This window comes from Gavialis gangeticus, unplaced genomic scaffold, assembly GCF_001723915.1.
Source record: "Gavialis gangeticus isolate Ggan-Ray unplaced genomic scaffold, GavGan_comp1, whole genome shotgun sequence".
Taxonomy (NCBI): domain Eukaryota; kingdom Metazoa; phylum Chordata; order Crocodylia; family Gavialidae; genus Gavialis; species Gavialis gangeticus.
In genome coordinates, this window is record NW_017729016.1 from 11,081,790 (window position 1) to 11,093,507 (window position 11,718).

At 42.8% G+C, this 11,718-nt stretch overlaps 2 protein-coding genes across 3 annotated transcripts in view; one reads left to right on the forward strand and one right to left on the reverse strand.

Moving 5' to 3' along the window:
* TMC5 (transmembrane channel like 5) overlaps window positions 1-1,315 on the forward strand; it is a 51,700-nt gene extending 50,385 nt beyond the window's left edge. For both annotated transcript variants that reach the window (XM_019512835.1, XM_019512836.1), the window contains one exon: window positions 279-1,315. In XM_019512835.1, coding sequence (XP_019368380.1) covers window positions 279-406 — 128 coding nt within the window. In that variant the 3' untranslated portion in view covers window positions 407-1,315. The remainder of the gene's footprint in view (window positions 1-278) is intronic.
* Window positions 1,316-5,397: 4,082 nt separating this feature from the next.
* The window catches only part of GDE1 (glycerophosphodiester phosphodiesterase 1), a 7,719-nt gene continuing 1,398 nt past the window's right edge, over window positions 5,398-11,718 (reverse strand). Inside the window, exons 3-7 of the mRNA XM_019512840.1 lie at window positions 10,225-10,400; window positions 9,040-9,145; window positions 7,967-8,059; window positions 7,068-7,279; window positions 5,398-6,483 (exon numbers count right to left, since the gene is read on the reverse strand). Coding sequence (XP_019368385.1) covers window positions 6,336-6,483; window positions 7,068-7,279; window positions 7,967-8,059; window positions 9,040-9,145; window positions 10,225-10,400 — 735 coding nt within the window. The 3' untranslated portion in view covers window positions 5,398-6,335. The remainder of the gene's footprint in view (window positions 6,484-7,067; window positions 7,280-7,966; window positions 8,060-9,039; window positions 9,146-10,224; window positions 10,401-11,718) is intronic.

Genomic DNA, 11,718 nt, shown 5'->3' on the forward strand with positions numbered 1-11,718 from the left:
AAACTCCACATCTTAAGGCAGTAGGACTGGTGAGAATTCCTCCACATGCCGAGATTTACTTCTTCTAAGACCCAATATTGAAAGGTACATATAGCTTGTACGCAGCAGCCCCAGAACCTTCCCACATCAGCTTGATCCATTCCTGGTTTGCAGAAACATGTCCCTAGTCCATGTGCTTGGCAGCTGGGTTAATTTAATAGCACAGGAGTGTTCTTACAAACAGAGTTAATATTGTACAGGCACCCACAGAAGTCAATGTTTCTTCATTGTGCTTAAAGGAGGTCCAGAGCGACTGCAACCAAGCACAAACCCAGGAGTTTCTGAAGCCTTGGCACTAGCTATGAGGGCCAGACAACAGGCTGAATGGGAAATGGAAGATGAGGATGAAGAGGATTTTAGATCATGAACTACAAAAACCAGTGTTGCACATTAGTTGCCAACAAAGACCTCAGTATTTTGCACCTATAACTGGAAGTCGTAATGGCAGCAATTATAAATAAATGAAAAAACATTAAAACAAGGGCATTCCATCACAAAATGTACTTTGTCAGTTTTGGTTTAATTCTGTAATTTCATAGTACATATACTGTACAGTTTTAACAAAAATAAATGTCAATAATAGCAGCTTTTTCCCTAGCACCTGCTGTTTAAATCTTTGCTGAAGCATGCAGAATGAGCAGGTGGGGAGGAAATATTTATTGTATCCATGTAACTTGTGCCTGAGAACAAATGCACAGTACAATAGTGTGAAGCTCAATGGTATTTGTATAGCTGACTTGCTTTGTTCAGGCTACTCTGACCTGATTTAAAGGAACAAAAATGAAGTATTGATCAAAGCAGCAGGTTTTTATTTATTTAAGTGGCTATTAAAGTGACCTGTGAGCCAGAACTGAATGTAAAAATGACTCAGCTCTAAAGTCTCTCTTCAGCAGTTCTCTTAAAGCAAGGAGCTTGCTCTGTGGAACCGTGTTTGACAGAGGGCTTAGCCGTCTTAAAACAAAACTTCAGGGTAAAAATTCTGATTAAAACCTGTTCTTTACTGTGACTTTGCTTGCTCAACTGCCACAGTAATCCTTTTCCCTCCTGTATGTGGGAACCCCAGCTCTGGTCCACATCAAGATAACATAAAATGTAAATAAAGGGTCATGATTGTTGGATACTTTGGAAATTGTTAATGTAATGACTCTTTGTTTCTGTGGGTTTGCAGTGCTTGGTGAATTACTGTTTCTATTGCAGCAGCTGTCACTCATGTTTGCAAAGCCACTGCTTGGCTATGATGTCCGTTGTCAGTTCATTTAAACTTTTTTCATTCCTAGACATTTTTTTAAATGACTCCCTTCATGCTTCAGTTTTTCATGTGCTCTCCCTCATTTAAGAATAGACCCTGGCATTGGGCTGCTACTGCTGTCATCACTATCATTTCATATTTCCCTTGCTTAAGATTTTTTGCTTTCTTCCTGTGTGACAATTTAAACTACCACTCAGCAGCAGCATAAGTGGTAGACTGGAAGGAAGACATATTCCTGTCACAAGGAGCTTACAGTCTAGAGTAGAGACGGAAGCAACAGCTGAATTTGTGAGAAAAAGACAAGGTAAGATTTACACAAGCAAGACTGCAGACTTTGGAGGGTCTATGGCCTATTCCTGCAATACTGAGCTGGGAAAGGTTGATAGTTTAAAAGGCAGGTTGACTGTCATGTGGCCAAGAAACATTTGAAAGAAGCCCCTATACAGCAAGCCAGTGTTGTAATTTTCCCTTTACCTAGGCCTCCCACTTTATTTCAAATGAAAACTTCTGCAGCTGGCAGCATTTGAGGTTAAAATTCTATTGGCAAAACTGGCACTTGGAAGCCTGCTTATAACACTGGATTTTATAGTGAACTTTTAGCTGTGTTGGGGAATTAACTGCTGCAGACATGTCCCCTTGGCTTGGGTTACAGCAGCCCCTACTCCCCCTTTAGTCCTGCAAAAAACTATTTGCTTGCAAATGTTTGTAGTGATTTGCAGTTTGTGCCCCCTGGATTTGTGTGTGGAGTGGAGGCGGGCTGGGGCTCTGCACCCTGCTGCCTTTGCCCCAGGAGCTGCATGATGCCATTTTGTGCCTCCTGCTGCCAGGCAGAGGGGGATACGTGGTACAGTCAGCACACAGTTCCCAGGGCAGAGCCCCAGTCCACTACAGCAGCCCTGCTCCACCCCACACACACAACCAGGAGGCACATGCCCCCCATGGCTCCCCCAGGGGTGTGCACAGTAGTGGGGAGCCATGCCCTGATGCAGCCTTGGACAAGTCACCCACAGCTCTGTCCCATGACCTGCCCAAGCCCCAGGTCCCCATTCAGTCCAGCCTGTGCCTGCGTCTGCGCCTGCACCTGCCTGACTCACTCACCTTGGGAGCCTCGATCTCCCCCTGCCGCCCATTATCCTCCAGACTTACCTGTTGGGCTCTTCTCTACACACTGCTAGGTTGCATTCCTGTAGGGTTACCATATTTCCAATTTCAAAAAAGAGGACGGGGGGGGGCTAGTGATATGCCTGTGCCCTGCCCCTCTCTCTCAAGCCACAGCCCTCCTAGCCCTGCTGCTGCCCCTCTCCCCTAACTCACAATGCCTGTATGCTGCCAGGGTATGCAGGGACCCCCCTCCACAGGCTCCAAACCCCCCCACACACCCCAACTATACAAAGTACCTGTTTAATTTTGCATAATTTTGAGTTTTTAGCTCTGCAATTAAAATTGTGATTAATTGCAACTATTTTTTTAATCAAGCAACTAAGCGCAATCAATTTTTTTAATCATTTGACAGCCCTCCTATTTTGCTTTCTTGTTAAATGTGCGTAGTCCAAGAATGCTTGTTTTAGCTTCTTAAATACTCAATGGATTGCTAAAAAGAGTAAAAAATCCTTTCTTGAGCTGCACCTGCTGGAAGCAAAAGAACCCTACCCACCCCCGTAACTGCAGAGACAGAGCACCTCTTTTTAGTGCTCAAAGTCTTAGCCAGTTAACTGAGTGGCAAACTGCATTTACTTTGCATGTAGTTTGTATTTCTGAAGGAAAAGGAAGCTAAGCCTGTTACCACTTAGTGCCAGTCAGTTCAAGGAATCAATTAGGACAGAGTGCAAAAATGGCTACCATAAAAAGATTCCCTTTGCCAAATATTACCTTATAATTGGATATAAGTAGTCCATCTTCCATGTTCTCAGTCTTGCAGTAACTGGTAAAGTGTTACAAGAGAATCTATTAGAAGAGAAGTCACTAGCCTAATTACTATAGGAGCAACTTTCTACTCTATGCATGAGTGATGTTTTATGCAGACTTTGCAGGAAAACACAATAGGAAAAACCGTTAGTTTGGAAAAAAAAGATTTATTTAAAATGGACTCTCCATGCAACTGAACTTGTAACAAACAGGCTGTACTTTATCATTTCAGCTTCCCACAGCCTCAGCTTTACTGGGCAGTGACAAAATGTAGTATGGAATTTTGTTATCTGATGTTGTGCTGCCCACGTGCACCTATTCTTCCTTCAGTTACCTTCTGATAGCAGCATACAGCGTGAGCTATCACCACAGAGTCGAGTCACTCTGAAAAAGCTGTATGAACAAATGTTACTAATGTAAGGTACCTTGTACAGATTCTCCCTAACTTATGGATGTAGTTTTTAATTATTAGTTAGATGCATCAAGTAACCCTCTGTTAATACAGAAAACAATGTGTTTTATTGCATTTTTGTCACTGAATTGTAGCACATAAGTATCAAACATAATTTACATCAGGGTGGCCATATGTCACAAGGGGCACAGGCAGCCTTTGTGTGGCACATGACAGTTCAGGGAGGGGAAAAGCAGTGCAGTGACAGAGATGTCAGGGAGCAGTAAGCAGAACAGCAGATTGGACAGGGAACATGGGGTATGAAGCAGGGAGCAGAAAGCAGAGTAGCTGTTCAGGTAGTAGAAGGGGATTGAAGTGGCACTTGGGGAGAATATGGAGCTAGTTTGTGGCACACATGCCAAAAATAGGTTGACCTATGTAGTCAGAAATCTGCTTAGTCTAGAAGGGTAGAATAGATCATTAAAGTGACTAGTCATTGAGCCATGTTGTCTGGGCCCAAAGATAAAGAATGGTGGAGTCACCATTCACTACTCACTAGGAACTGGTTGCATGCTAAAGTGTGGTCACCCTTGCTCTTGGAGCACATGCAGCTGTGTATGTTAGTCTAAGGCAGCAGTTTTGTTTGGCCTGCAGGGCTTCTAGGGAAATTGAGAATTTGAGGTTGAGTGAGAAATGACTATGTTAACCCTCTGACTCCCTGACACTGCTAGCCCTGCTGCTGTGTCTGGATCTGGCCTGCAAGGAGCCCTGAAGTCTGGATTTGGCTTGGGGGGCCAGGTGAGTTTGACACCCCTGGTCTAATGATACCTTGTTAGGCTACATCTCAGTGGTCACCTCCAGTAGCTGGTAACCAAGTTGTTTTAAACTTCTCTACTTTTAAAATGAAGCTGTTCTGGATGCGAGTAATGAGACTTGGATCATTTCCCTGTTTATCTCTCTTTTAAAACTGATTATGTTAAATGTAGCACCATATGAATTTCCTGCTACAGCTGTGCTGTTTGATGCTCTCTAACTACTGATTCCATCCACAGTAGAGCTGTATCTGCTGATGGCAAGTCAGTGGTATTCATAATTAGGGGTCTGCTCAACTTGTGACAGGACAAAGCAATTTTGTGCCCAAGTTGTGGCATGAAGAGCTGATTTCAGCTGCCCTGCCTGTCACTGCTGATTGACAGAGGCATAATTAGTTCACTGATTGGCGCTTTCACTTAGTCTACATCATTAGCAGACAGTAACTCCTAATCATGTCATCTAAGGGAGCAGTGATTGTTGAGTTGTCTTTGTATTGCAGTAAGCATTGGGACATTCTAAAATAGTGTATTATATAATACAATGGTGGGGGTTTTTAGGCTGATTTTGTGGGGAAATTGCAGCCAACACAGTATTTCCTGGCAATTGTGGACAATGCCATTTTTCGTAGTTTCCATGAAAACTTTGAATTTAAGAAGACCCCTATTCATAATGGGGGCAATGTAGACCTTGATTGATAAGGACCACTTTCACGTTTCCCTTCCTGGTAACAGAGGAATTGTTCTCATAGCATATACATATAGGCTGTGAGGAGGAAGGATGAGACTTGCTGTTTGCGAGTGTGCATCAGCTGATCTATTGTAATTGGTGTGTCTGCTCCCATCCCATAGAAAGCAGAGATAAACTGTAGTAAATTAACCCTGTTTTGTTTTGGAGTAATCTGCCTAAGTTTAACTTCCACTTGTGCTGCAGGAAAGTTAGGGCAGATTCCACCGACCTGCAGCAAGTCCATCATTTGATTTAAGCAGTATAATTGTTTAACTATCCACATGCACAGCAGATATAGTATGCACTAGCTCTGAGCCTTGTTTATTACATGTTCAGACCCCTTCGATTTAAAGATAAACTTAACTAACAGGATCCTTACACCCCTTTAAAGCCCTTCAACTGTGCAAACAATTTAGCAGCAAACATCAAGAAGGCATTTCAGCCACAACTTGGCCTACGGCTAACAACAACTTGAAAGCAGCATTTTATTTAAAAATGATTCTGGTATAGATCACAAGAAGGAAGCACCTCTCTATCCATTATCAACCTTTAAAAATATATCAGACTTAGGACTGAATGCTAAAGAGGTACTCAAGTTTGCCCATCAGGTATCAAAGTTTTAGCATATTGTTTGCAACGAGCAGAGACACTGCAACACAGTCATCCTATCCATCCTGTAGGAGTGAAGTATATTCAGCCTCAAACAGTGATGGCACTTGTCAGCTGCAATATAAGGATAAGTGTGTATGCTTTTAAGAGGTCCCCAAACTGTCACATAGATGAGGAGCAGATTGCTTACTGTACTAGAACCACTAATATTCAGTTTTAAATTAGGCCTTCAGAAAGCTGCTGCCATGATTTAATACCAAGATATAAACCAATAAAAGGAATAGTTTGATTATAAAAAGTGTGACCCATCCACATGTGCTAATTTGTGAAATCAGTTGATCCCTGCAGACTACACTACAGATGCCTCTGATTACAAAGCAGAATCATTTCCCCTTGGACTTACAATGATTGCAGCTCAGACTTTGCCAGTATAATGACACTGAGAGGGGCTGGTTGTGAGTCAAGTTCTATTCATACGATACAAGCAGAACACCTCAGGTTGTTTAGTCTCATTTGCAGATGTGGAGCCTTTGGTGTTGAACTCAGATCTGCCTGAACAAGAAGGATATTTAAATCCATGGAAGTGTCCCATCAGGCCTAAGTCTAATAGTGGGGATCACAGTCCTCTAGCAGGCTGTCTGTAATGTAGCTGACTTCAAGGACAGTCTCATAGTACATTTTTTCTGCAAATGTGTTCACTGTCCAGGCAACCACTTGCACTCCTTTAGAAGACCACTGCCTCACATATTCTCTGTAAAGCAAAAAGCATCAGTAAAGAGTCAATAAAGGGGAATATAGACTGGCACCACACAGGAAAAAACAAAGATTTCTCCTTTTTTATAGACACTTTTCAGAACAACAGCATATCATCTTTAAACAATTAATAGTTTCTAGGGTCAGAAGGGACCTGAACAGATCAAGTCCGACCCCCTGCCCTGGGCAGAAATGAGTGCTGGAATCATAATACCCCAGCCAGATATCTATCCAACCTCCTCTTGAAGACCCCCAAGGTAGGGGGAGAGCACCACCTCCCTTGACAGCCCATTCCAGAGCCTGGCAGCCCTAACCGTAAAGGTAGGCAACAACCATTTTTTCCCTCTAATACTAATAATGGAAGGTGGAAACACTGGGATAAAAATATGAATTGGGAGGACTGAGGCAGAAATATTTTTTAGTTCAATGTTAGATATATTTTTAATATTTTAAAACAGTATTTAACATCACTAGAAATTCTTGTTGAGTGCATAGCATTCCAGTTTATGGGAATCACTTGTCCTCTTCCTTCATAGCTTTAAAATGATACTGCTTCCAGAAAAAAAACATACAAACACTTACTGAGAAATGTAATTTTTCTGCATGAGGAAAGCTGAAACCCCACACAGGTGCCACAAGAAATTGTGCAGGCTCCAGTCCAGAATGACATCCATCATCATATACCAGTAGTGCTTCCAAAAGCTGTTGAAACGAGGCTTCCCATCTCCAAAATGACTAAGGCTCCATGGCCGATGGGTTAGTGCTGTTAGGACATTTCCATCAGCTTGCCTCATCTGGAAGAGTAAGATGAGAACAGTACAATACACTTATCATGACACCAAAATGCCAAAGTTATGTTTTAGATTAGTTGGATTTCAAAGGGAAACATTTTGAGACATAACAATGAGTGGCAGTACTTTGAATATACATTTCTACTAGAGTTCTCTTCTTCTCCAACTCCTTGATTGACTCTATTTGAAAGCTGCTTATACTAATTGCTTGTGTTGGATTGCTCTCCCCAGGTAATATAATGTTTTTAATGAAATAAATCCTCCTCTTATTTTAAGGTGCAAAGTTGACAATGGAAATTAGAAACAATGTTGTGAATGTATTCCATATCTTGTAGCTTGATGACTACATGCCAATTTTAAGCTAGTGGACCTTCTTCAATGTATTTTTTTCTGATGGAGGGCATTATTTGTGATTCACAGTGTGCATATCGAACTTCGTGGGAGGACCTGTGGGAGGTAGAACAGGTGTGGGGGGATATATGAGGCCTGACAACACACTGCCTTTATCCTTGTTTTGACAACTGCTTTTAGGCATGTTCTTATTTATTTAAAAATAAGTGAGACAGTAAAAATACTCTGAAAGCACTCTGGAGTTACCTGTCTCCAGCAGACTATACTGATGGTAACAGTGATAACCTGAAGTATCTATAGAACTAAAAAACTCCAAAATTACCCTTTAGGAGACTTTACCTTATAGACAACATCTGGCATGAAAGAACAGACGATACTACTGTTGTACAAACGAGGATATTCCAGGTAGAGGAGTTTTAGGGCACTGACTGCCTATAAATAAAAGATATGCAGACAGAACTTACACTGTGGTCAAAGGTAAATTTTAGAGAGTTCATATGATACAAAAATTCCCACTTAAAAATGCCATTTGCTAGCTTACCATCTCCCTGGCACCTGGGAGATGGTACTGGAAAGGGGAAGGAGGAAAGTAGCACTTAACTTTGTTCACAGCAGTAAGGTGCAGATACTTCCTTACAGAATCATAGAAATTTAGGGTTGGAAGAGGCCTCGGGAGGTCAAAGCAGGACCATCCCCAACTAGATCATCCCAGCCAGGGCTTTGTCTATCCGGGTTTTACAAACCTCCAAGGATGGAGATTACACAGCCTCTCTGGGTAGCTTGTTCCAGTGCTTTACAACCCTCCTTGTGAAAGTTTTTCCTAATATCTAACCTAAACTTCCCTTGGTGCCAACTGATTCAATTGTTTCTTGTTCTCTCATCTGCCACCACTGAGAACAGTCTAGCTCAGGGATCAGCAGTGTTTTTGGGCACAGTGCCCAAAACAACTGCAAACTGAATGTTGTAAGATGCTGGTGTGCTAAGGGCAGAGGGCAGGGGAGCCTCAAGAGGCCTGATCCTTGTTGTAGCATATAGCCCCGACCCCTTCTCCAAGTTACGTAACAAAAAAACGCTATACTTATTGTCAAACAAGGCATTATTTATCAAATGTATTTTGTGTCATAGTACAAACCACAGACATAAAACAGGAAGGATCCATTCCCATTTGGAAGTCAGAGATGAGACAATTTCTCCCCTCCCCCAGCAGAGGCAGGGATCTCTGTTATTCACTTGCTCAGATTTTGTGTACAGTTGCAATATTACAGAACCTCTACAGTTTTTTTAAAACCCAACCTAGCAATCTGCAAAGGATGTCCCATTTCATTCATACTGCAGACCAATCAGACCAATATTAACATACCAATGCAAAAGGTGAGTGAGGAGCTTATAGTATATTGAGCTGTGAGTGATACCTGATTTGCATGGCCCTTGACATCAAAGTAGATAATGAGGTTATGCTGCAGACACTCCATAACAGCTTCTTTCAGCGTGGGGACTTTTTCGCCCCGGAAATCTCTCCTACATTAGAGTTGAAAATAGTTCAGTGGAACGCACCAAATCAAGCAGAACTCCAAAAAAACAAGAATGCCCCCCAAAAACCTTAAATCAAAACACCTGGAAGTATAAGTTAATAGAGCTCTTTCTTTAATAATGAATACGTTCACAATGATATATGACAAGTTTTATTCATAAAAATCTTCTAGGAAGATCAAAGATAGTATTTTACAAATATATTGCAGGGATGCCTTTAACAAGGAGGGCCTGTTCTCTTAGAACTCAACGTAGTTCCATTCAGGCTGCATAATATTATGCTCTACAAAGTGAAACCTTCCCACCCTTCAAACAAAATACTGTACAGGAAACCCTTGCTACTCGCGGTTTCAAATATTCGCGAAAGCCAAACCCACATCTTGAATACACATTTCCCCCTCCAACTTGCACAAATATCTTAAATACACTTACAGGAGCTCCTCGGGAGCTCCGCGCTTGCTGCCGCTGGGCTCCCGCTGCCACCAGCGCAGCTGTATCCCTGCCACCACTGCCAGGCTCCTGCCACCACCAGCGCAGCCATGCCCCCCCACCCCAGCTGCTGGGGGCACTGCATTCATGACGTTCATGAATGCAGTGCCGTATTCACGGATTTTGCCATTCGCAGGGATCTCAAGAACGTATCCCCCACAAATGGTGAGGGTTGCCCGTATATATGATCATTTAAAAATGTTCAGCCAAACAGGAGATTTCTGTGAATAAAATTCATTTTAGAAATATTTATTCCATCAATTTTTGAAAAAAACCCTAAACAGTATTACTCCCACCATATCAATATTTTGTAGACCAAATTCTGCCCTAAGGAAGGTTTGGCCAAGGTTACGTAAAGGTTAGCCCTCCCACTCCAAGACTGGGCAAAGAGAAAGATCCTAGTGAACCAGGATAGGCCAGGTCCTATGGGTCCCACAATCTTGCAAGTTTCAAAGAGTTTGAGTCACTGATGACCTCATGCCAAAGTTAAGAAGGAATTCATGATGGGTGCCTTTGGTGCCATAGAAATGATAGTTTCAGAAGTGAGTATAGGTATTGGACTACTGCTGATTGCTTACCATAGTCTGTGTTTTGCAGCTGGATTAAGTCTCCTAATTTCGTCAAATGTCAAGTCACGTAAACTCCCAGACCCATTGGTTGTCCTTTCCACTGTGTCATCATGCATTAGAATGGGAACACCATCTGCAGTGAATTCAAGGTCCAGCTCCACACCTGTTGCTCCATTCTCAGCTGCCTTAAAAAAATAAAAAGACAAAACTTTATGAACAGGAGTGTTCCTCAACACATATTTTGCATTCCAGTGCAGAGGGTGACAACATTTGGGCTGTGTTACTACAGCTTAGCTCTGACCATGGATCACTTTCATTTTGGTTTGTGCTGCCAAAGGCAAAACTGCAGTCACAGCTCTGCCCCACAGTACCACCAAGACAGCTTCTCTTTGCTGCCCAGCTGTTGTATGGGTGATGCCCCCACAGGCCTTGGGCTCACGGGGCATCATTTACTGACTTCTCTTCTAGGGCAGGTGCCAAGCTGCTGCTCGTTTCGTTGGTAAGATATGTCAGTCTATGCAGCACAGTGTGCTTTATTCAAGATCTTTATAGAGCAATTATGGGAATATGCTCTATATCTCAGATGGTACATCTCTGTGCCAAAGTCCTGTGAAAGGAGAGATCTCAACTCCATATCTGCTAAAACAACTCAGCAATATTGTGATTACTCTCCTAATGACCTGGATATGGTATAAAGGTTGGTTATTGATAAAATGCATAAACAACCCTGGGAACAGGAACTGAAACACGGCTCTCCCTCCTCTCTACCAAGCACCCCAATTACTAGGCCAGCATCATGGTGCTTGTTTCTGGCCCAATTAATCTTGATTTCTCTTTTGCAAAGCTGTAGTAGAGGGGTTTCCACTCCTGAAACACCAACAGCTAGGTGGTGACAGGACTCTCCTGGGAGGTAATAAATGTTGGTTTGAAATTGTCCAAGTTAAGACTTCACACCCAGTACTCCCACATCCTAGGCAACTCCTCTAATCAATGGAAAAGTAGGGTGATAGCACCCTCACCTTCTGCTTCACAAAGGAGAAAAGTGGTTGTGGATTGTGCTTTGGAGGGAGCTTACTCCTTTAGGGGTATGTTTTAGGGAAACCCATGAACAGAGAGAAAGAAAAACAAGGCTAAGTCAATGTGGGACTAAACTTTTTAAAGCAGAAGGGGAATGTGTGTTACTCTGGATCAGGGGTTTTGAATGTTTTGTGGCCAGACACAGAGGGGGTGAGGGGTGGAGGTGTGTGCCTGAACGCACTGTGGTGGCAGCCAGTGCATGCAAGCTCCCCACCATGTCTAGCCAGGCAGACAGCGCCCATGTGCAATGGTGCATGGCAGTGCTCTGCCCCCTCCTACCTGTTCATACCCCCTAGGGCCTTCTCAAGTACCCCCTGGTGTATGTGTACCCCTGGTTGACAACCCCTACTCTGGATTATCCATTCTCTCTTGCTCTCTTCACCTTCATATGTCAAGGAGCACTACACATCCTCTGCCAGCAGAATG